Raw genomic sequence first — 25683 nt, forward strand, 5'->3', positions numbered from 1 at the left:
CGTAATCAAAAGGAAAAAAAAAACGTGTCCACGACTATGGTTCCACAAATGTCGCAAGATTTCGGTACCACCGGTCGGTAACACGATATTCCAATGCCCCTATGAGTAGCCTGGGATACACTACTCGGTAGAAACGTGCAATGTTATTTTTCCGCAATGGTGACTGCTGGTTATCCAAAACAAAACGTAGTTTGAATACTGTTATAAAGGGCTTTTAGCTTGTATGTATACTTCTTTAGGTTACCGCGTTATCAGACACCAGAACTAAAGTGCGCATGCACAAGCCTCTACAAGACGTGAAACTTTTTAGACCGTATACTACTCTCCCGGAAGTATAATCCTTTTTTTTTCTAACGCCGTGCAGCTAGGTGGGGGACCGCCAGGGGGCCACGGAGTGCAGACACGCATGTCGCGTCGGCTCCGCAGATTTTCAGTGATTCTCAGCGTGAAATCGAAGAATTGACGGACGCCTTCTTACAGTGAAGAAAGTGGAAGTTCCACGGAACCCCGCGATACCACTCTCAAGTAGGTGGACGTTTAATTTTCGGCACATTGACCACATTTATGTAACACCGACGAACGCACGACGCCGTTGCCTCCTGCTGCTGTGCATAATGCGCTTGGCCTAGCCCACGGACGCTGGCGTCTTGAGCCCCTTTAAGGCGGCGTCTTATCGGGTTAATGCCACAGGATGGCTACGATGAGCGTGGATGGCGAAGATATCACGCAACAAGAGTATGAGAACGACGCAGGTTGGCGCCTTGTGAACAGAAAAGGACGAGCCAACAAAGAAACCACAACGCATGAAGCCAAGGACCAAGAAACGCACTTCTCAAGCGAGAACGTGGTCAGTAATAGATGGAGGAAGGGACAGAGAGCAAGACAAATTGCGGCTGCGAGCAGGATGCCCCGTCTGCCGAAGGAAGATTACAAGATAATTGTGCGCCCACGTGACGGCTTCAATGTCACTGACTACGGGATCAATCGTCTAGAATGCTGCATCGCCAACGCCGCTAAAATACCCAGGAATGAATCGGAAGAAGACACGGTATGTGCCAACTATAAACAGAACATTCTAGTGGTCAGCACACCATCAGAGGAGCGCGCCGAAAAATACAGAACCATCGCTAAACTGAAGATTGGGGACAAAGAATTCGAAGCCAATGCGTACGAGTCAGCTCCGGAAGATACATCTAAAGGGGTGATCCGAGGTGTAACGCAGGACGTGTCTCCAAGAGAGATCGTGGAAATGCTGGTAACCCCGAGAAATCCGACAGTCCTCATGGCCAAGAGGATGGAAAACACCACAAACGTCATCGTCCTCTTCGATGGGCATCGCGTTCCAAGTTATGTGAGCTACGGAAGAGCACTGGTCAAGTGCTCACTATACTGCAAGAAAATAGACGTGTGCTACCAGTGTGGACGCCTTGGTCACAGAGCTGACGTCTGCCCGAGCCCGAATAACAGAATATGCAGCGGGTGTGGTACTAAGAACCCACCGCAGGAGCACGAGTGCGAAGTGAAGTGCCAGCTGTGTGGCAAAGACCACCCGACGGCAGATCGCCATTGCAAGGCCAGATTTAAGGTACCGTATCTGGTGAAACGACGCCGCTGGGAACGAGCCCGACGGGAGGAAGAAGAAGCACTTTACTACGAGACGGAAGCGAAAGCACTTCACAGGCAAAGATGGGGTGACTCAGGTCAAAGATCGGAACATCGGACACGGGACGCATCCGGACCAGAAGCCTTCACCAAGCTTCAAGCACAAAACAAAAACCGCTCTACGTTTACTACCACCACATCTATGTCGAGATCCAGATCGAGGTCCAGATCGAGGTCCAGATCGAGGTCCAGATCGAGGTCCAGATCGAGGTCTAGACCCAAGACCGGCAACACCGGGTCTCCCCGATCAAAGGAGGGAGGAGGATCCCAAAGCTCAAAAGGACCGAGCGGCGTCCGTGGCACCGCGGGACCCTTCCAGGTGAGCTGGGCTGATGTGGCCTCCGGGGCGCGCGCGGAGGCAGAGGCTGCTTTTCAATGTAAAATTAAGGCGCTAGAGAACGAATTGGCGCAGATCAGGCAGAACAATGTTGCATTTATGAATGAGATTAGAAAACTCAGGGAAGAAAATGATTTTCTGAAAAACGGAGGGGTTACACGCAACGAGGAAACCTCACAAGTTATAATGAAGGAAAAAGGCGCAGCAATGGAGGAAGAGGTAGCAGCCCTCACCCCTGTTAAACGTAAACCAGAGAACGCTCCGATTAAAAGCGTGGTAAAGAAACCAAAAGCAGTGGCGACGCCACAAGAAAGACAGGAGGAATTCGCAAACACCATGGAAGCCACAATGGAACAAATTGAAAAAAAATTGCAAACTAAGCTCGAACAACAAGAAGTTAGATTTGAGGCAAACATAGAGGCCAAAATTGAGGAGCTAGGCAAGACGATATTGCAGAAAGTGCAGCAAATGGTGGCTGATTTCAACGCCAAGCTAGCAATATGGGGATCGCAGTCAAGTGGTGGGGGCCCAGTTAAGACGTCTTTTAAACCGTACGCTAGGACCTCGGTGCCCACCGAGGGATTAGAGAGCCTGTAACGCCGCCATGAACAGACAAAATAGCTACACTATTTGGCAATGGAATTGCCGAGGATATAATCGAAAACGATACATTTTGCAACAACATCTTAAAGACACCAGCACCCCGGATGTTATAATGGTGCAAGAAACGCACGGGCTGGTCAAACTGTCGGGATATAAGTCATTCGGCAGTGCTGATGGGGAGACAAAGGTATTAGCAACGTTGGTTAAGCGAAATCACGCGGTGGTGCAACATGACATGGAAATCAAGGCAATAAATCACATTCTCCTCGAACTCATACCCACGCGAAAAACAGAGGACAGTCTTTTCGTATTGAATATTTACAGCAGTCCTAAATGCAGAAAGCACAAATTCCGCACGCTGTTTCGAAAAACCCTCGCTATAACGGGCAACCGGGCGCTAGTGATTGGAGGAGATTTCAACGCCCCACACGGTGCATGGGGATACAGGATCGAAACCCAGAAAGGCAGGAACTTGTGGTTGGACGCACAGGAGGAGGGCCTGACGCTCGTGACCGATCCATCCATTCCTACAAGAACAGGTACTAGCGTTTGCGCGGATACCACGCCAGATTTGACGTTCACCAAAAATATACTGGACACGCAATGGACCAATACGCAACATGACTTGGGAAGCGATCATTTTATACTTGAAATAACGGTGAGGGCAGGGCCGCGGAAGGCAAAAGGCAGACAACTTAAACTTGTCGATTGGGACAAGTTCCGAAACATCAGAGAGGAGCCCGACGAAATGATACGGAGTATTGAGGAATGGACCGAAAAGTTAAAACGAGACGTGGAGGCCGCTACGCAAACGGTGCCACCGGAGGCGCAGCTAGAGTATGTAGACAATAAGCTTCTCCACATGTGGGAAGCTAAGGAAGGTTTACAACGGAGGTGGAAAAACCAAAGGCACAACCGGACACTTCGTAGAAAGATAGCTAAATTGAACAGAGATATAGAGCAATGCGCCCAGCAGCTGTGCAGACAACAGTGGGAGGAAAAGTGCAATGACATGGACAACCAGATAGGAATGGCGAAAACGTGGACCATCCTTAGACATTTGTTAAACCCGGACGGAAACAAGTTGGCAGAAAGGCACAATATTAATCGGTTAATACAAAGATATCAAGGTACAGAGCAGGATTTCCTGAATCAAATCAAGAAAACATACATCTCTCAAGCGCTTCCCGTTACACACCCTGATTACACAGGGCTAGCAAATGATGATTTAGACAACGAGATCGGGGAGGCAGAAGTGAGGGCCGTCTTGCAAAAACTCAATACTAGATCAGCACCTGGACCAGATGGCATAACTAACAAAACGCTACGCAATTTGGATGACGAGTCCATAACTAAGTTAACTGAATTCATTAACAAATCATGGAAGGCAGGACAGATTCCGCAACAATGGAAGACGGCAAAAATCGTGTTAATACCCAAGCCAGGCAAGCGAGTGCAGATTGCGGACTTGAGACCCATATCTCTCACATCTTGCGTGGGGAAACTCATGGAGCACGTGATTCTGGAGAGGATAACTACCTATCTAGAGGACCGGGATGCGCTTCCACCCACAATGATAGGGTTCAGGAGGAACCTCTCAACGCAAGACGCAATGCTACAGTTAAAACATCAGATTATAGATAATCCGGGAACAGCGACAAAGGCCATTCTAGGGTTAGACCTCAAGAAGGCCTTTGATAATGTAACCCATGCAACGGTGCTAAAAAGGGTAAACGATCTAGATCTGGGACAACGGACGTACAATTACGTGCGTAATTTCCTGACGGGAAGGAAGGCAAAGATCATGATAGGGGACCTAGTTTCAGAGGAAATTGAGATGGGCAGTGCAGGTACGCCGCAAGGCTCGGTATTATCACCTATGTTATTCAATCTGGCTCTAATTGGACTGCCAACCAAACTCCAAGCAATCGAAGGACTGAATCATACTATATATGCAGACGACATCACCCTATGGGTGAGAAGTGGTAGTGATGGCGAAATAGAGGAAACGCTTCAAACAGCAGTCGAAACGGTCGAGCGGTATCTGGAAGGTACTGGGCTAGCCTGCTCTGCGGAAAAATCAGAGCTGTTGCTGTACAGACCTACTCGTAGAGGTCGCAAACCAGGCAACTGCCTGCAAGGTCTTGCTCATAGAGAAGAAATACAGTTAAGAACAGCCGATGGAAAAACCATACCCATAGTCGACAGGATCAGAGTACTGGGTCTGCTTATCGAAGCCAAGGGCAACAATGGAGAAATCCTCAGGCGATTGGATGCAACTGTAGCCCAAATAATGAGACTCATAAAAAGGATAGCAACTAAGCACAGCGGCATGCGGGAGGAAAACACGATAAGGTTGATACAGGCATTCGTGATTAGCAGAATAGTATACGTAGCGCCATACTTAAAATGACAAGTCGCGGAAAAGATCAAGCTAGACTGCCTCATTCGAAAAATATTCAAACTAGCTATAGGGCTACCGATTAGCACAAGCACCGACAAACTGTTACAGTTAGGCCTGCACAATACAATAGATGAGCTTATTGAGGCGCAGCGTACGGCGCAATATGAACGTCTCTCTAAGACACGAGCAGGAAGACATATTCTAGAGCGACTAGGTATAACGTATCACACGCAACACGGCGTTAAGGTGGACATTCCAAAAGAGACCAGGGAAACAATGATGATACCACCCTTGCCAAAAAACATGCACCCCGAACACAATAAAGCTAGACGAGAGACAAGAGCAAAACAAATACAAAAAAAGTTCGGTAATGACAAGGACGCAGTTTTCGTAGACGCTGCTCGATACAAGCGCAAACGGGGGTTTACCGCAGCCGTAATCGATAGCAACAAACGCTGTATGACATGCACGACGATACGCACCACAAGTACCGAGACAGCGGAAGAGGTAGCCATAGCGCTCGCTGTAGCTCAGACAAACGCAACCGTGATAGTCAGTGACTCTCAAACGGCAGTGAGAAACTTTGCCAACGGCCGCATCTCCCCGGAGGCACTACGTATTATCAAAGGAGGGTGTCGAACAAGCCCCAGAAATACATATATTATATGGACACCTGCTCATGCCATCGCGGGGGACAGCAACAATGGGGCTGTACATGACGCAGCTCGAGGGCTCACCGACCGAGCTGCCCTCTCAAGTGCCGCCCCAACCTCCTCCGGTGATTACGGCGTGGCAGACGAGTGGGAGTGGGAAGACAGAATGACCAGATACAATGAAATTACAAAGCATTATAGATTACAGAGGGGCATATTCCCGCCACCTCACCCAAAATTAACAAAAAGACAGTCTGTCGAATGGCGGCAGTTACAAACTAGGACATATCCGAATCCTGCACTATCGCACATTATATATCCTGATATATACAAAACGGACAGGTGCAAGCGTTGCGACTCCAGAGCCACTCTGGAGCATATGTTATGGGAATGTAGAGGGATTAGTACTCATAACAAGTATGCGGCCTCTGCTGACAGCCTTCGCGCGCGCTGGGAGGCCGCAATGCTCAGTTCCGTCCTCGAAGACCAAATGTGGGCCGTCCAGCGGGCCGAGGAAGCCGCCAGGATTCAAGGACTCCTGGCCGTAACCTAGGCGGGGCCAGTCGCCCACCCCATCTACTCGCCGGACTCTGAATAAAGTTATTTCCTCCTCCTCCTACTCTCCCGAAAGGTCTTACGTTTCTGGCCCTATCTCACTAAGTCACCTTCATTCGTGGCTAAACATGGTTTGTAAGTGATTCTTAAGAGAAAGAAGATAAAAGTAAGCCCCGTAACTGTCTGCATCGTAGTGCGACACCTCAAGAGTGACTCACGGAGGATGGCGGTAAGGAGTATATAAAATGAATATGGATAGAGATAGGGGCAAAAACAGAGAAACCCACATACAGAAGAAAGAAGATGGTAAACATGGACACGGTCGTAGGAGTCCGAGGACAGGGCACCACTCAGCGAGAGCTTCACGGCGTCAGGAGTTGGCGGAGGACAGGCCGGTCGGCCATAGCTGCCCTGTCATTGGAGATCGAGGGGGCACAACAGGTTGGCACGGTATCTAACGAGCGAGTCCAAGCCCGGTTTCCGCCTTGCGGAGATTCAAGCCGCAAATTCGAGTGCGAGTTGTTATCAGCTTGCTTCACCCACCTTGAATCTGGAGGACCTGGAATGCCGGAAACATAAAGGTAAGAGACCTAAAGCCCGCCAAAACGCTGGATAGGAGGCGCCATCTAAGGTGGTCAAGCAAAAACAGGAGAGCACAAAATTATTCTTGATTGACTGATTGATCTGTGGGGTTTAACGTCCCTAAACCACTATATGATTATGAGAGACGCCGTAGTGGAGAGCTCCGGAAATTTAGACCACCTGGGGTTCTTTGACCTGCACCCAAATCTGAGCACACGGGCCTACAACATTTCCGCCTCCACCGGAATTGCAGCCGCCGCAGCCGGGATTCGAACCCGCGCCCTGCGGGCCAGCAGCCGAGTACCTTAGCCACTAGACCACCGAGGCGGGGCACAAAATTATTCTTGCAGAAATGTCATGCATCCTATTTCTTGATTAATTGCTTTGTAGTGGGACAGTGACGGAGGAATTTTTTTTACTAATATTTCCTTCATAACATTTTGGAGAATGATGTGTTTCAGTACGCTTTGGGAGTGTGTTTACTTCGTATGTTTTTGGATGTAACCCATCTGCTGTAATGCTCATTGGGGCGATGCAGGTATACAATAAATAAATACATAAATAAATACTAGGTGCTAACAAATGTGCCTATTTCATCAAGTGGTGTCAATACCATCGTCCGGTAATGCAGTGTTTTTATACAACAGCATGCGCTAAACAGTAAAAACATCTATTATTCTGCCTCAGTTATAATTCAATTTTAACTAAATCAAATATAATGTGAGACGGTGTCAGGTAAACGAAGGAGCGACCATTGTATTTTCAACACAGATGCGTGAGCCAGCAACCAAACACGCGGCGAGAGACTACGGCGATGATGATCACGATGATTTGTATGCGCAGGAGATGAACGACAGGGTCAGTACTCACACTTTTCCTCCCTACACGAAAGCGGTCAGCAAGACGCCCATTTAGTAAGGGTACGAGCGTCGGATATAAGGCTTCAGGCAAGACACATGAACAATCTCGGTCCCGTGACGACGGCGATCAGAAGCCGAAGTAACCAGATTGACGCGATAATTCATGGCCGATGTTCGTTCAAGCACGGTGAAGGACCAAAGTATCTGTAAATGATTTTTTCACAGAGGCCGGGTGTACGAACAGGTGTCCAGAGGAGCATATCGTCGCCTGGGTAGAAGGACACAACTTGACGTGTCAACTTGACGTGAACTTGACGTGTCCCATCACAATGAACTTTTTGCTGGGCCTGAATACTAGGTGTTTGCGCGGGCGATTGTGCGGCAGCGGTTGACACGGGCAGCGAACTCTTCCGGAAGGAATGCAGATGAAACAGAGGACGTGGCCAAGAAGCTGCTGTCTAGAACAAAAGATGGTGGACGGCCATCGAGGAAGTACAAGGAAAAACGGGCTGTAACTTGTAGTGCGTTGAATGACAGTGTTGTAGGCGAACGTGACGAAAGGTATTATTGTGTTCCAGTTACTGTGGTCGGATTGGATATACATAGAGGTCACGTTTGACAAAGTTCTAGGAAACGCTCAGTGAGACCATTTGTCTGCGGGTAATATGCGGAGGTGGCCTTATGGATGATGTCAGAGGCCTGTAGGACTTCAAAGAGCACATTAGAAAGAAATGTCCTGCCACGGTCACTCAGAAGAACACGAGGGGCGCCGTGGCGCAAGATAATAGCACGCAGAACAACGTCGGCCAGTATGGAGGCAGCGCCAGAGAAAAGAACTGCCGTCTCAGCATAGCGAGTAAGATGGTGTACGGCACTAACAATCCAACGGTGACCGGTGGGGGTAAGCGTAAGGGGTCCGTATAAGTCTATACCGACGAACTCGAAGAAACGCATAGGCACTGGAGAGGTTGTAAAGGGCCCGCGGGAGGAAATTTCGGATGTTTTCGATGTTGACATGGCGAACAGGAAGTGGCGTACTTGGCAACATTAGTGGAGAGTCCAGGCCACATGCAGGTAGTCTTAATGTGACCGTAGGTTTTATGAAAACCTAAGTGGCCAGCCGTCACGTCGTCATGACACGCTTCTAAAGCTTGGAGTCGAAGTGAGCCATGTATAACACGGACCCGTCGGCTACCGAGAGGATGGTAAATGAACCGAAGTAGTGTCCCATCATGAAGTTTGAAACACGCGAGTTGTCGTCGTAAGTGGCTGTTGGGAGCACGGGGAAAGCCGGTGAGCCGATCGATGATTGTACAGCAGTATATGTCTGCACGTTGGAGCGAAGTGAGGTCTGCGGACTGAAGGAGGTCATACGGTGCAGTGAAATTGATAGGACTAAGCCTGGTCATCTGCGTAGTGGGCTTAGGAAAGTGCAACACAGTGGCCTCCTTGTCGAGATCCGGTTTGATGTCAAGCTTGCTGACAACGTGACGTAACATTTTGATGCTGCGGCTCGTAAACTTCATGGTATTTAGCTGGAGACCACGTTTGGCTAGGCATGTGAGAACCTCGTATAGATGTTCTAAGTGTTGCGAGAAGATTGATGAAAAGATGACGATGTGGTCCAGGTAACAAAGACAGGTCTTCCATTTTAGGCCCCGAAGCAAAATGTCAATCATTCACTCAAATGTGGCGGTGGCAATGCAGAGCCCAAAAGGCATCACATTAAATTCGAAGAGGGCATCAGGAGTATAGCAAACGCCGTCTTCACTTTATCACTCATGCATCAGGATCTACCAATAGCCAGATCATAGGTCGAGGCTTGATAAGTATTCTGCACCCTGTAAGGTGTTTGGGGCATCGTCAATCCGAGGCATGGGATATACATCCTTCCGGGTCATTTTGTTTAGTGCCCTGTAATCAAGGCAAACTCGCACTGATCCGTCCTTTTTTTAACTAGGACAACAGAAGACCAAGGGCTTGCTGAAGGCCTGATAACTTTGCGTGCGAGCATGCCATTGACTTGCTCCTCGATAACCTTGGTTGGTACTGGGGGTTTAACGTCCTAAAACCACCATATGCTAATAAGAGACGCCGTAGTGGAGGGCTCCGGAAATTTCGACCACCTGGGGTTCTTTAACGTGCACCCAAATCTGAACACACGGGCCTACAACATTTCCGCAGCCGCCACCACCGGGAAAATGCAGCCGCCACCACCGGGATTCGATCCCGTGACCTGCGGGTCAGCAGCCGAGTACCTTAGCCACTAAACCACCGCGGAGGGGCTCCTGATAACCTTGCGTTCTGAATGCGACCCACGGTAGGGGTGACGGCAAATGATACGAGACCTGTCTGTGGCGATGCGATGAGAAGCCGCCGTAGTTTGACTTGAGCCATCCGAACAAACGTCAGAACAAGCCTGGTGTTTTGTGAAAAGAGCCAATAACTCATTAGTTTTCGTTGAAGAGAGATATGGACTAAAAGTAGCTTCAAGAGCATTAGATAAGCCTCCTGGTGGCGTACACTTGGCGACTGACGACGGAGATGATACAGTGACGATATATACAGGTGCTATGTCAATAAGGCTGGCAACAGTGGACCCCTCTCACAGTAGTTGTGGCTCTGTCATCGTGTTGTAGGCGGTGAAACTGGCATGACCCTGCGAAAACTGCACTAAACAACAGGCGATGGCGATTCCTCGGAGAATGCAGCGATGATCAAGGTCAACCACTGCGCCCCCGTCAATGGTACCGCTCGACCTAATGGTGAGGATGTGTCCTTGGGCCGGGGTACATTACAAAATCTGCAGCTACGACAAGGTGCGGCGATGCAGTTTTCATCACCATTTAGTGGTTTGCACAAACGAGAAGGTATACGTTTACGTACGTGCATAAAAGTTTACGCATGGGGAGCTAAAACTTTACCAAAACATGCGTCCCTGTATTCCCGTGGCATGGTAATGTAAAAATGCATAGACACAAGCTAAAAGCCTCTTGAAGCAGAAAACATGCAGGCGATATTGCCCAAACTTCAGAGTGAAGCTCTCGCGTAAGCCTTACATGATCATTACTGCAGAATGCACCGTACGTCATGCTCAAGAAATCCGCGCACAAGCTCGAGGGAAACGACCGCTTCGAGGGTTACTGCGTGGATTTGCTCCATGAAATATCTGCAACGCTGGGCTTCCGCTACCGGCTCAAGCTCGTCAGAGATGGCGCCTACGGAACCCGTGACTCACAGGGCAGGTGGAACGGCATAATGCGCGAACTTGTGGACATGGTAAGTTTTGATTGAGGAAATTCACTGCGTACGCCAACAAATGGGTGTAACGGTAGACAGCTTTTAGGACAACTGTCGTACTTGCTTGTGCAGATTGCAATTATAACGCTTCGCGTGCTTCTTAAGCAGCCCACGCAGTACTTCAAATAGTTTGGTTGTGTTCCGGCTCACAACATACAACCGTTATGCACTATCTTGTGCTTTAAAAGCTTTGTAGTCTTTTGAATAAATGGTATTTTAAACATAAAACTATCGTCCAGCTTCTGCCGCTCTTAATAACATCAATAACTTTTAACAGACTAGCAACCACGTTAGGCTATTGTGCTTCTCTATAAAAATCATCACCATACCGTAGACTTGGTTCACATACATAGACAGCTTTCACCCGTTGTGTCATATGCGTAAAAACTCAGTATGGCTAATGTGCCATGCATCACACGTATTTGCCCTCGCTCTTTGTTCACCGCATTTACACGCCAGCCTAATGAAAAAAGAACGCACCCAGTTGTCTAAGTCAGGCTAAGGGTCAAGCAGCCGCAGTGCTTAATAGTTGATAATATTATTAGGACTTAAGTTATCATTTTTAAGTTATAGACACTGAAGTCCTAACCACTCTCATTTCGTAGGAATAAATTTAGACACGTTCGGTCATGTTCTATTCATTGTGAACAGAACGCCGTGTTCCAAAGCTTTGTTTTACTTGACCCTATGATTAGGGATGACGTTACCGAGGACAAGTGGGTAATCAGTGAAATGACACCATCTCGTTGATTAAAAAAGAGGCTTGTAAGCCTCAGGTGGCTCGATTTAGACTCTTTAGCTAAGATTAGTGAAGTTATTGAGACATTACAACCATAAATATTTCAGGGCAAATATTGCCTACTCTTCATTTGCAAATACTCCGCACCATTCACTTTACGGCTTTTATTTGAATGTGCCAACCACCAAAATCATCTGAATTTTTTTTTGAAGTCAATGGTAGTGTCATATGTTTTTCGGTATTCAAGCGTACTTATAACCCACCTCATCTCTAGCAAATGCTCCTTATTTCGATCGGCTCAACTGTTCGACGATTCCTACGTCTTCGCTGCAGGAGGCAGACCTGGCGATTGGTGACCTGACCATCACCTCAGAGCGCGAGCAGTCTGTCGACTTCACTATGCCTTTCATGACGTTGGGAGTCGGCATACTCTACAAGAAGACCGACCAGAAGCGTTTCCTCCTATTCTTCCTGTCTCCGCTTTCGGGGGATGTGTGGCTTTGTGTCGCCGGGGCGTGCGTCGCTGTGAGTGTAATTCTGTGCTGCGTCGCTCGTGCTCAGAGTGCAGTGTGCCACAGAAATAGTGCCATATCGCGACGTTATGGATGCTTCTGCTGCGGAAACAGTTTAGTGCGAAGTGATGTAGATTGGTACACTGAAACGGACAGTGGCCGTGCCAGGCTCGACATCATCAAGGGTCAGGAAGCAGTCGGTTCCTCCGAGCTCCAACGAGAGACGTCATATTCTGACCGCCGGAGAAATAGTACTCTGCCAACGGTGCAAAGTGACTTCACTTTCCCTAACAGTTGTTGGTTCATAGTTGGCGCCATCATGAGGCAGGGATGTGGTTTATTTCCTAGGTAAGTTGAAAATTCTTTCTACCTCTACCTTTTGTGTTTTGCACAATAAAGAGAAAACTTCAACTAATCAAATGTCGGGTTTTCGACCTTATGCTGATAAAAGAGATTGTTAAAAAAAACAAGAGCTAGCGCTTAAGAGATTGCTTCATTTTGTTGTGTGAGATATGACTACGCTGAATAAATAAAATAACACCAATTTTTTTAAAGTGCGCATAGCTTTCCAGAGTTATTAACCACGAAGTTGTATGTTACACCTTAAGCCTAAAAAATAACGTTAACTTGAGCAGATATCGAAACTCGGCTGACAGATTGAGGAGATATGTGGCTAATAGCCTTAGTGAATTGTTCTCGCTCGGAAAGACGTCCTCCAGTCTCGCTTGTAAGAACTGGTAATTCTTGTGACACACCTTAGACTTTTGCCATCTCGGTTGAAATAATCCATGTCACGTGCTCGAAGTACTATCGATGAGAAGACGCTGACCCATGATAGACAGCAACAAAGTATTTAATGGTGACGTGAATCCAACATAAATATTCAAAACAAAACAGGGAGAACATACTTTTACATTTATGATATTTCGCAGTACTGTTGTGGCCTGGTGAATTTTTCATAGCAAAAATTACAGAAAAGTAGTCATTTGGTGTTTCTGTTCTTCAGAAAGTAACAATTTTTGTGCATATCCCGACTGTTGGTTGGCTATTTTTTTTACACGTTTTTAACCCAACTCTAAAAATAATTTCCAATGTTCGCATTATTTACATTGGGCTCGTTTTTGATTGTTTCCTTTGTTATTTATTCCGATTACCCTCCGGGCTCATAAAGGCGTTACAGAGGGGATGAGTAATACAATACAAAATGCAGTAAAAGTAGAACATAAAAATACGAGTCAGTGAGATTACATGTTTAACAACAAAAAGTTATTTAGGGTGCATAACATAATTTGTCAGTGCAGTTTTGAATTATTACCCATTTCTGTTAGAAATCAGACAGCATGCATCTACATACCATATGCAAAACATATAGGGTAGCACACTCCCTATAGAATGGCACTGTGTCGACAAAGTTACACCCTGTGGCCTGCTTGGGCACCGTTATTTGTTCAAGATAATTTTACATAACACGGCATAATGTGCAGGGCAGCTTCAGCACGCATTATTGCTGCAACTTGGTGGATCTTCTCTTTCGTGCTGGTTTCCTCTTACACGGCTAACCTGGCAGCTTTCCTGACTAAAGAGAGGCTTCTGTCACCCATCGAGAGTGCCGAAGACTTGGCGAAGCAGTCCACCGTGCGCTACGGATGCGTTCGCTCAGGATCGACTAACGCCTTGTTCAAGGTATGGCACCATCTATCGGCGACGAATATTATGATCGGCTCCTGATAAATGCATGCAGTATTGCTTCTAAAGGCACTATGCACCAAACATAAAGCAAGTGGTCTCGTTAAAATAATATATTTCGTATTAAACAGCATTGTTATCACAATATCAATAATTATCCGATTGTCGTGCTGTTAGTGAAGTTATAATTCTCCGAAAACTGAATTCACTTTTTTGATGGGGTTACGTCCTAAAACTACAATACGATTAGCAGAGACGCCGCAGTAGAAGGTTCCTAAAATTTTGACCACATGAGCACATGAGATTCTTTAACGTGCGCGCACCTCTAAGTACACGAGCTGCAAGCGTTTTTGAGTCTATCGAAAATGAAGCCACTGCAGCGGGGATCAAACCTTTTGAAGCTGGGGCATATCAAAGCGGATGTCTATTTCGGTGATGGCATTGCATGGTACTACGTATGTCCTGTAAAACAATTGATATGTTCGGAAAAGACAAAGGTGTGAGTACTACGTACGTTCAGGAAAAGACAGATGAAGTCACCTACGGCCACGTAGCCCTAAAGAAAGTTCCAAAAGAAAGAAGCTTTTGTGCTGATATACATGTGAGCTAATTATTTTTACACAGCCAAATTCTACTTAGACACAAGTTTTAAACAAAGGCTTACAAACATGTGTGGCTGAACTTTATCAACGAGACCTAATTACGTATCAGGTGCTTTGAAAGTCTTCGCTGCATAAAAACCCCTCGCATGATGAACTTTACACAAACCTGAAGGGTCTGAATAATAGTTTTGGCTTTTGGGGCCAAAAGTGGAACAGTCAGGCGAGCCCGACCGTCACATCGTGGGCCCTCTGGACAGCCCACAGTGATCCCCGACATTGGGGCTCTTCCTAGCGGATAACCACTTTTCTTCATTCGATTGGTCCGTGCCCCACAACGCCAGAGCATATGGTCTACGCTAGCGAATTCGTTGCAGTACCTGCAAGAGCTCTTAAGATAAATGTCGGATTAAAGTTTTGAGCAATAAAGGCGAGCTGACATACCAACCAATGTACAGTAGCCCGAGAGTCAAAGCGTGTGCTCGATTTACCTTATTAATGGGAAGATGAAAGTTTCTCCTGCCAAGATAAAAGTGATAGGTAATTTCATTATAAGTGGTCGGTTGATCCTTGTTCTCCACAACTGCGGGGTTCTCCGAGGTCGCGGAAGGCGAGACCTCCCGCCATGGAGTGGGCCATATCGCTCAGGTTTGTGGGGACTCCCCTGATGGATACCATATAAGCGGGCAAGCAGCTGCGCTTCTTTCTGCGTTGCCTTCGATATTGACTTTGCCAGCGCCTTGTAGCACTGTACATGCGATTCTCATGGGCCACATAGAGAAAAACGTGTCGTTGAGGTGAGGCTATGATCCCAGTGGTTCATAAGAAAAGTCTGCACTTTCATGTAATGAAATAAATCAAATTTCAGTATGTAACCTTGCAGCTGGCGGGCTCTTACTTGATCTCAACGTATTTCGGATATCATATTGCAACGAGCGGGTTCACGTAAAAGCACTTGTTATTAATCAAGAAGCGTTAGCCGCAACAAGCTGGTACAGGCAGCAACCCGGCAAGCACGAGCCACACGGACGTCAACGTCTTCTTTCACGGTGGCACAGTTCTGGTGCCACTATGCTCCGGTACAATTACTCCTCGCGCAGAAAATAGCCAACCTGGCGATCTAAGGAAATTACACGACAGGGGGGTCATAGCACGGTTTGAGGCGTGATACGAGAACCGTCTCACGCCCACGGCAGCGTTGGTCCGAAGATGGATCGATGGGCTCAACTTCATAGTTGACGGGAGATGTTTGTCGCAGCACATGGTAGGGACCATGGTATTTCGACGAAAGCTTTGAGGAAAGACCTGGAGGTGTAGACGGGACCCAGAGCCAAACCAACATTCCTGGGTGATAGTGGGCACTAGATGCACAGGCATCGTGGCGAGTTTTCTGGCCCCGTTGGTCTTGCGCGGTAAACGAGCTAGCGAGGTACGACACTCTTCGGCATAAGCAGCTGCTTCGGAAACGGGCGTCGCTTCTGAAACGTCAGGTCTGTACTGGAAAATGGTGTCCATGGAGCATGATATTTCACGTCCGTACAGGAAGAAGAAATGAGAGAAGCCGGTGGTTGTTTGTGGCGCAGAGTTGTACGCGTACGTTACAAAAGGGAGCACTTGGTCCTAATTAGTGTGGTCGTCAGACGCGTCCATGGCAAGCATATCTCCAAAGGTGCGATTGAAGCGTTCTGTTATGCCATTGGTTTGAGGATGGTATGCCGAGGTTTTCCGATGAACAGTGCGGCATTTCTTGAGCAGCTCGTCGACGGCGTTCGAGAGAAACACGCGTACACGGTCACTGAGTAATTCACGAGGGGCACCGTGCCGCAAAATCAGATGGTGAAGAAGAAAGGATGCAACGTGTTTCGCAGTGGTAGCAGGCAGTGCAGATGTTTCAGCGTAGCGTGTCAAATAATCAACGGCGACGATAATCCACCGGTTCCCTCTAGGAGTGTTGGGTAGAGGACCATAAATATCAATTCCGACGCAGTCGAATGGTCTCGCTGGACAGGTTAAGGATTACAAAGGGCCATTAGTGCTGTAAGAAGGTGTCTTGCAGCGTTGCCATGTAGCACATGACCGAACGTACTTGCGAACGGGCCGATACATGCCGTGCCAGTAGTATCTTAGCAAAGGCGAGAGTAGGTCTTAAATACTCCAGCGTGGCCACACTGGGGGTCATCGTGAAAAGCAGCGCAGATGTCCGAGTGCAAATGACGGGGGATGACAAGGAGCCACCTACGGCCATCCGTCTCACAATTGCGGTGATACAACAAGCCTTCACTGACCGCAAAGTGCCTTGCTTGACGAGAGAGTGACCGTGAAGTCGATTCTACCGAACTGTGAGAGAGGAAGTCGAGCAGAAAATTGATCCAGGGATCCTTGCACTGCTCAGCTGACAAGTCGGAGATGCTCAGCGATGACGAGTCACAAATGGCAGTTGGTAAGCAGGCAAGATTAGGAGGCAGCGGAGTACGAGATAGGGCATCGGCGTCTAAATGTCTGAGTCCTGAGCGATAAACAACTTGGATGTCGTATTCCTGAAGGCATAAAGCCCAACGAGCGAGACGGCCAGTAGGGTCTTTCATGGACGCTAGCCAGCATAAGGCATGATGATCGGTGACAGCATCAAACTGGCGTCCGTAAAGGTAAGTGTGAAATTTTCTTATAGCCCAAATATAGCCAAGCACTCCTTTTCCGTGAAGGAATAGTTGGACTCTGCCTTCGTTAGGGTATGGCTGGCATAGACGACAACGCACTCTTCGCAGCTATCCTTGCATTGAGCGAGAATGGCACCGAGGCCGACACCGCTAGCATCCGTGTGAACTTCAGTAGATGCATTGGGATCGAAGTGGCGGAAAACTGGGAGACGTGAGTAGCCGGCGCAGCGTCGTGAATGCGACATCGCAATGGGAATTCCAGCCCAAGAGGTCCACGCAACTGGGAAGAAGATGAGTTAGGGGGCGATTATATAAGCAAAATTGCGGATGAAATGCCGAAAATACGAGCACAAGCCTACGAAGCTACGGAGCTCCTTTAGGGTAGTAGGCTTGAGGTACTCAGCAACGGCACGCATTTTGGCAGGGTCCACCGATATTCCTTCTTTAGAGAAGACTTGGCCGCGAATTGCGAGTTTGCGGGCGCCAAAATGACATTTTTTGAAGTTCACTTGCAACCCGGCTGCTGTAAGGCACTGGAGAACTTGTTCCAGACGGGAAATATGAGCTTGAAAATTTGCAGAGAAGATAACTATGTCATCTAAGTAGCTAAGACAGATGTGCCATTTAAGTCCCCTGAGGACACTGTCCATCATCTTTTCAAAAGTCGCCGGCGCATTGCAAAGACCGAAGGCATTACAGTAAATTCATAGAAGCCGTCAGGGGTCACAAACGCCGTTTTTGGACGGTCTGGTTGGGTCATTGTTACTTTCCAATATCCAGAGCGCAGATCGAGTGAAGAGAAAAACTCTGCACCTTGAAGGCAATCCAGGGCGCCAAAATTGCGTGGCAGGGGATAAACATCCTTGCGTGTGATTTTGTTTAGTTGCCGATAATCTGCGCAAAACCTAACGGAGCCATCTTTTTTTCGCACGAGGACCACTGGCAAAGCCCAAGGACTGTGTGAGTGTTGAATGACACCACGTTGGAGCATCTCGTTGACGTGTTTAGTGATGACGTCACGCTCAGCCTGCGAGACGCGGTAGGGGCGCTGACAAAGTGGATTATGATGACCAGTGTCGATATGGTGAGCGACCACTGACGTGCGTCTCAAGGGAGGCTGTCCGTGGTCGAAGGAGGCGCGGAAACGGTCCAGTAGTTGAATAAGTTGATTGCGCTGGTCTTGCGTAAGCCCGGGTTCCACGCTTCGCGACAGAACGTCTTCGTCGGATAGTGAGGGTGCGGTGGCAGCCGTGACAGCATCCACGGACATCGACGTCGTATCGCAAGGGGTATCGAAAGGAAAGATGGCATCATAAGCGTCAAGATGCCAAATACATTCGCCATGTAATAAGGTAGTGGGGCAAGGGTACAAATTGCACACGTACACGGCACTGGAACCATCGGCAAGTGTTATGACGGCAAACGGGACGACAAAGTTCTCGCGACGAGCGCATTCTTGCGACGGTATAAAGAGGGCAGTTGAATCAGGGACGGTGTTGCGCAAAATAGACACCGTGGCGACCGAAAAAGCAGATATGACGACGGCAGTGGCGACGGTCACCTTTTTAGGTGAGCAAGGGAGATCTATGAATGTTTTGCTGAACGGAAACAAAACGAGTTGTGCATGGGCGCAGTCGACAACCGCATGATTAGCGGAAAGAAAGTTCCACCCCAGGGTGATTTCATGAGAGGCATGCATAAGGACGACAAATTCAACAGTTTACAGCACCCCCTGAATCACAACACGAGCAGTGCATGTGGCAGAAGGCTGGACGCGCTGCGAACTCGCTGCGCGTAAGGAAATATAAATCAGTGGAGTCGTCACTTTGTTCAGTTTGCGGCATAACCCTTCACTCAGTACACAAATAGCGGCACCTGCGTTGACAAGAGCAGTTGTGGTGAAACCGTCCACCAACACGGCAATCTCTTTAGGGGGCGAAAGTTGAGGCCTTGAAACTTCTGTCGGTGGCTCAGTTCTTGCCTCGGGAACTGCGACTGTTAGTTTTCCTCCTGGGCATGGTGTGAACGGCGAAGCATGGGAGAAGGAGACCGAAGACGGGGTGAAGGAGATCGACGTGGGCTGAAGTCTGGTCGACGTGAGCGGGGGTCAGGTGCATCAGGTGTAACATGCGATTCTGGTTGCCGATGAAAGTTGCCTCATTAAAATAGAATCTACGGTGACGACAGTAGCGCGTGACATGCCCTGGAATACCGCTGTTGTAGCAGACGGGCGGTTATCTGGAGTGCGCCAAGAGTTAACAGGTGCTCAAGGTGGCGAGAAGAGTTTATTCACCGGATAAACTGAAACAGGCGACCTGTAGTAGTTGGTTGCTGGACTGTATGAAGGGAGCGGTGGTTGGGCAGGAGGTCGGTGGACGACTTCTGCATAAGTCAGCGGTGCAGTACCTGATATTGGGGACGTGGGCGAAGGGACAGCCACGGCAACTTGCGTCTTAATAGCTTGGCGAAGTGAGTGGTCCAGTGCTGTGGAGGTCTTGTTAATGGTAGCCACAAGAGAGAGCTGGCGAGCAACTTCTTCGTGGATGTACTGTTAAATTTCGGGCATCAATACGGTGTAGTTGGGGCGAGTTCTTTTGCACTCAAAAGCAGAAATATCTGCTGTTTGCGCATTAGTGCGACGAATAGAAATTCGGTACTTGCGCAGCTCATTAAAACTTTGACAGAGCCTAATCATTGCCGTGACGGTTTGTGGGTCTTTGGCCACAAGCATATGAAAAGCGTCGTCATCAATGCCTTTCTTTATATGCTTTATTCCATCAGCCTCCGTCATCCTCGCATCCACTCGTCTACAGAGGCAGATCACATCCTCAATGTAGCTCGTGAAGCTCTCACCGTTTCGCTGAGGTTGTCCCCGCAGGCCAAGTTCAGCGCAAAGCTTGCGCATAGCTGGTAGACCGAAAAACGAGGTCACGGTCTCTTTGAAAACCAACCAGGTGGGTATGTCGGCTTGGTGGTTGGTGAACCATAGGTTGGCCAAATCTGTCAGATAGAAGATGACGTGAGTGAGCTTCGCTGGGTCATCCCGCTTGTTAATCGCGCTGGCATGCTCGTACTCTGGCAGCCAGTCCTCGACATCGTGATCTTCAGTGCCGTTGTAGACTGGTGGGCCATGCAGACGAAGTACACCAGGGCACATGACAGGCGGTGACGTGGAAGAGGCTTGTGGGGGATCGACACGCTCGGTCATAGCGGAATCAGATGGTAGCTTACGGCTGCGGAGCTCCAGGATGTTACCCAGCACGTTTAGCCTGCACAGGCAAGAACCCGGCAAGCACGAGCCACACGGACGTCAACGTCTTTTTCACGGTGGCACAGATCTGGTGCCACTATGCTCCAGTACAATATGTATTCTGTACAATCCTTAGCTTCGACCATTGCCTCACTATATATTTGTTTATTTATTGCTATATCCTAACATTCGAGCTGGATGAACAACTTAGACTTCGCTGGGGACTTATTCCGTTGTGCTCTTCGAAAAACCTAATGTCACTAAGAGCTAGCGCCATGAAAACACACTCTTCTTGTGTTTCCGTTTATTACTATTTCTGGTCGTGAGTGTCACTTTGTTGTGTAATCTCTACTTGTCACAATATTGAGAAGGGTGAACATATCGGCATTGATAAAAACAAGCACAATGAACCAAGCTCGCCCTTTAGGGTGAAACTTCGCTTGTGGTGCGCTTTGAGACTGTCCAAGTTTATTTGAAAAAGTCAGAAAGCAGTCGTACCCTGCTCATGCATCACCAAAATAAATATGTTTCATTTAAAATATTGGAATAACTGGTTCACAGGAGTGGAAGCACGAGACGTACGAGATGATGTGGCACGCCATGAAAGAAGACCTAGTATCTTCAATCGCCGAGGGCATTGGGCGTGTGGAACGCGGTGGCTACGCCTTCCTCATGGATTCTACGAGCATTGAGTACGTGGTACGAAGACGGTGCCAGCTCAAGCAGATCGGGGGTCTTCTAGACTCCAAGGGTTATGGCATCGCAACGCCGCATGGTGAGCCTTAACTTGTACAACGTGTCTCATTTTCATATTGATCATAATAATTGTCATTTTGCTATCATGAGGCTTACTCCACTCACCCCAGGAGGACAGGTGCCTCTTTCTGGCTCCCGTTTTGACCAAATAATGCGACGCCGTGTTTGCTAAGGCCTCGTTATTCCTGTAGACTACCGGTAATGTCCTTTGCCCAACTAACTTTCTGCGTCCTCTTCGAGCGCCTGACCTCGCGCTGCATGCCCCTCCCATGCTCATTTCGTCGTGTTATTGATTCTGATGTTAATAATGAACATTTATTTCCTCGCTCCACTCTGCTCTTTTCTTGTCTATAAATGTTACACCTATCATATTTCTTGCATTGGCTCGCTACATAGTTCACAATTGTGCGCAAACCAAACTTTATTGAACGACACATTGCTCATAAACAATCATGTCATTAAAAGCTCCATGTAATAACCATGTAATGAAGGTGATGTCAGCGTGTCTTTTTGTGGATAGTTTATCTATGAAACTGCAATCTTATAATCGCATGACGTTTTTATTTTATTTTATTTACTTATTATTATTGTCAGCCCTCATTTGAGGGTCATAACAGAGAGGGAGTACAATATTAAGTACAAACAGAAAACCAAAACAACTGGCAGTCAAAACGTGATGCACACAAGAAACCAAAATTGGCACTAGTTCAATTCAAGTTGATACGTAATTACTAAGATCTATGTTTCATGATACTTCCTCTTCTGACAATATTTAAAGAATTTCAAATGCACGTCTCTTTCACCCAATTTTAATAAAGTTTAGTGCATAAAGAGGCCAAAAATCTTACAGGTGATGCATTTATTGAGTGTTTAGTCAATTCAAGTTACTGTACTAACATTCCATCAAAGTTATGTATGCAGGTAAATATGCTCTGCCAATAGTTTTTGACATTGTCCTCTCTTTTCTCTAGAATGTCTTATTTGCCAATGAGCGCGTAATGGAAAAATTTAAAGCTGTGTTTGTCTTTGAGGGCAATTTTTTAAAGATCGTGTTGTATTGTTGTCTATAAGCAGGTCTGGTCGTACTTAACATATAGTGAGTAATGCAATATTGTGCCATTTACCCCATGTTACATGTTGCCGACACACAGCTTGTGTCAAAACGATGCTGAATTCATGTCTGTAAAGCAAAAATGAACGGGTAATTCCGACGTCACAGCAAGTGGCATAACACGAAAGCAAAACATGTTGTTCCCGAAGTAGTTAAATGCTTACTGTACGTTGATATAAGCGAGCTTGCTCAATGTCTGTTGTTTTTTGGTACTTATAGCACTGTTCAACGTAGATCAACGCACGTTGGCGCCTGGTTGCACATTTTTGTGCCGACAACCTAACAGCATGATCAAAGAATAAACAGAGCTATGTGGTAACTGTAGTAGTTACCGCTGAGAGCGCAAGCAGAGAAAGAGGTGCGAAAGCCAGAAGAGCGTTGCTGACTGGACTCACATCTTGGGTCAAGGCCACCATCCCGTGGCATTTTGAAGTGAAATGCAACGCGCGTTGATTGTGTCTTCTAGCCTGGCAGCGATTTTTCTCAGGGTGAACGTTAAGTGCGAAGCACAGCGTTATATTGGTGGTGTTGTTGCCAGTGTGAATTAGGAACAATGCGAATTCAACATGGGGACACAAGAAGAGACTGTACAGCGCTTGTCAGTGTTTTTCCTTGTGTACCCGTGTTGAATTTATGCTGTTAGTACTTCGTAATGCTAAACCAACTAACCCAAAGCTTCACTTACTCAAGTTTTAGCCAGGTAAGTCAGGTGTGCGTCGTACAGCTATGATTCGTATGGATAGATTGTATGAGGCAAGTAGAAGCTTGGGCTAACGTCGCCAACTCGTGGTGGGCCACGAGGTTAACGAAATTGCGCTTCTATCATTGTAAAGTCATCGAATGAAACGGAAGCATAAGAACAATGCCCTCCAGGAACTGATAACGGAGGTCCCGGTCACGATGCATTGCTTAATTTTGCTGCTTGCAGATGGTGACATCATCCTGCTCACCCAGTTCACTGCGACATGAAAGGGTACGATATAAAAGAGGGGTGGTAACGCCATCAGAGTATGCGACCACAAAACGATGTATACGTGTCTCCGCGAATGGAGACTTTCACTTTTAAGATGCACGCAGGTACACTTGCTGTGAAGCCAAGCAAAGGACAATATTATTTTTCTTTGACGTAAACTGCCGATTGTGCCGAAACCGTGAGACAATTGATAAAAGTTTCATTGGTTTTTAATAGGAAGTGCTATTTAGAATTTTTCTGCAGCAAAAAATTAAAACAACCCTGAATTCGATTCCGTGAACAATAAGCCCGTCAACACGACCATAAATAGCACTGCCATTTATTTGCGTTCACTTTTCTACGCCATTTTCGGGACGGAAATACGTCACAGCAGTCTTCGTGCATCCCGGAATAAAACTTTATTTTCAACAAACCTTGTCATATAATGGTTTATTCGTGCAGGATCTCCGTACCGCAACATCCTGTCGTCAACATTACTACGGCTGCAGGAGCGCGGCACCCTGCAAAAATTCAAGGATCGTTGGTGGAAAGTACGGGATCCGCTCAAAGGATGCCCTGCTACCGAAGCCGGCAAATCTAGGACTGATGCAGCTAGCGAGCTGGGCCTGCGAACAGTCGGTGGCGTGTTTGTCGTTCTCCTTGCTGGTCTTGGTCTGGCCTGCCTCATCGCTTTCGCCGAGTTGTTCTGTAAAGCAAGATTAGGACGCAGTTGAAGGGGTGACTGAGCCTTTTACATCTCAGCGCATGAAGTGGGCTATTTAGCTTGTGTACATTTTGAACAATGACCGGCACAACGAAGTTCATGCAGGATACACAAAAAATTGCTATTTATCCTTGCGTGGAATTTTGTGTTCGACTTGAGACGGTTTGAAACCTTGCTGGCTGTATATTGTACGGAGAAAGAGAGGGGGTAATAAAATATGCGTGAAAATGCTCAGAGCTCCTGCAAGATTGTCCAGTTTTTTTCTGTTTGAGCACTGATCATTAGCCTAATAAAGTGCATTTTCATTAAGACTACCAATATTTTGCAGTATAGCTGCCCATCTAGTCAATGTGACCGGTAGTGCATTTTGTGAAATTGGGTCACACGTGGCTGTGTCAACAATTAAAGGAATACTTAACACCGGCATCATTATTTACGTCCCCCTTTGAATTTTGTAATGGCTCCTTGTTTTCAAAATTTAAACATTTATCATATCTTAAGAACATCTTTATGAGGGCTTATTATTTCAGTAACGAAGCAAGTAGCCCTCACGAAACTATCAAATGTTTACAGCTTTAAAAGAGCATGTTCTATCGGCAGCCATATAATCAACAAAACGGACTGTGTGGCTGAGATTTTCGTTTCAGAAAAACGTTGTTATTTAGCCTTTTATGCCATCTATGCTCTTGTACAACATTAACGCCACTAAAGCCTTTGTGGTATATTGAAAGAAAAGCACAGAAAGCTGGCACGTTTTTGTGTGAACACAATGTTGAAGAAGCATGGTTAATATTCATTTATTGCAAGACCATCCACATAATACAAACTTGTTCAGACGCCGCTGTTTATGAACTGCGATGAATAGTTCTTCCAACAAGATTGTATCTTGACCATTGCCACCATTTGAAAATGCGCTGGGACATCGTGCGCCTTTTTTGGTCCTACGAAAGCGTATATACGAACACCTTGCTTCCTGACGGTTTTGCGGCAAGCACCACAAAACTTAAGTACAAAAGTATCATCTACCCACTTCGTATATAATCACTACAGCTCCACTTTCTCCTCACTCTTTCGACGCAATTCGTTCATTTCTGCTTGCTTTTTGCATGCTGCATTATATTGTGTACCATTAGACAAAACAACGCTGCATCGAGTACCTGCAACAGACTACATGTTTTCCCACTCACTTTATTCCAAGTGCCAGCTTCAATAATGCACACGCCATTGAAATAATCTGAGCGCCAAGCCAATTAATCCATGTGCCAAACATTTATTCCAAGCGCCAATTCAGTTAGGCCACGTGCCAGTGAGTTTAATCCAAGTGCTACCTTGCTTATGCCAATTGCCAAGGGCTTTAGTTCAGGTTTCAGTCACTTTAATCCCTGCACAAAAAGCTGAATACGGGGCAATAAAACGGCAGTACAATTGAAATGCTGTTCCTACGATATGTATTATAATAGTTCAATGTAGAACAAGTCAGTAGTGTTTGTATTCAGCGCTAGTGTTTGTCAAAAAAAAATTCTACTGTTCTTCGCTTGAGCCGTGTTTTTACTTTGCTTTGTACAAGTTGGTAGATAAGTGCCTGGCCGGCATGAAATCCTTTTAATGGCAATGAAATAAAAGGCACGCACATGCTAACAATTTTTTTGTGTTCGTCACTAAAGCTTCTATTGGGATTCGTATATCAATAGATGACCGGGATAGGTCATGTAATGTCAAGTTCAGACTATGGTTATTAGAG

At 47.0% G+C, this 25683-nt stretch overlaps 1 protein-coding gene across 1 annotated transcript in view; it reads left to right on the forward strand.

Moving 5' to 3' along the window:
* Positions 1-24251, forward strand: part of LOC119185981 (glutamate receptor ionotropic, kainate 2-like) — a 100754-nt gene extending 76503 nt beyond the window's left edge. Inside the window, exons 9-13 of the mRNA XM_075895856.1 lie at positions 10732-10935; positions 12029-12555; positions 13692-13890; positions 20961-21174; positions 23681-24251. Of these exons, the coding sequence (XP_075751971.1) occupies positions 10732-10935; positions 12029-12555; positions 13692-13890; positions 20961-21174; positions 23681-23952 (1416 nt within the window). The 3' untranslated portion in view covers positions 23953-24251. The remainder of the gene's footprint in view (positions 1-10731; positions 10936-12028; positions 12556-13691; positions 13891-20960; positions 21175-23680) is intronic.
* Positions 24252-25683: the final 1432 nt, after the last annotated feature.

Source organism: Rhipicephalus microplus, chromosome 5, assembly GCF_043290135.1.
Source record: "Rhipicephalus microplus isolate Deutch F79 chromosome 5, USDA_Rmic, whole genome shotgun sequence".
NCBI lineage: Eukaryota > Metazoa > Arthropoda > Arachnida > Ixodida > Ixodidae > Rhipicephalus > Rhipicephalus microplus.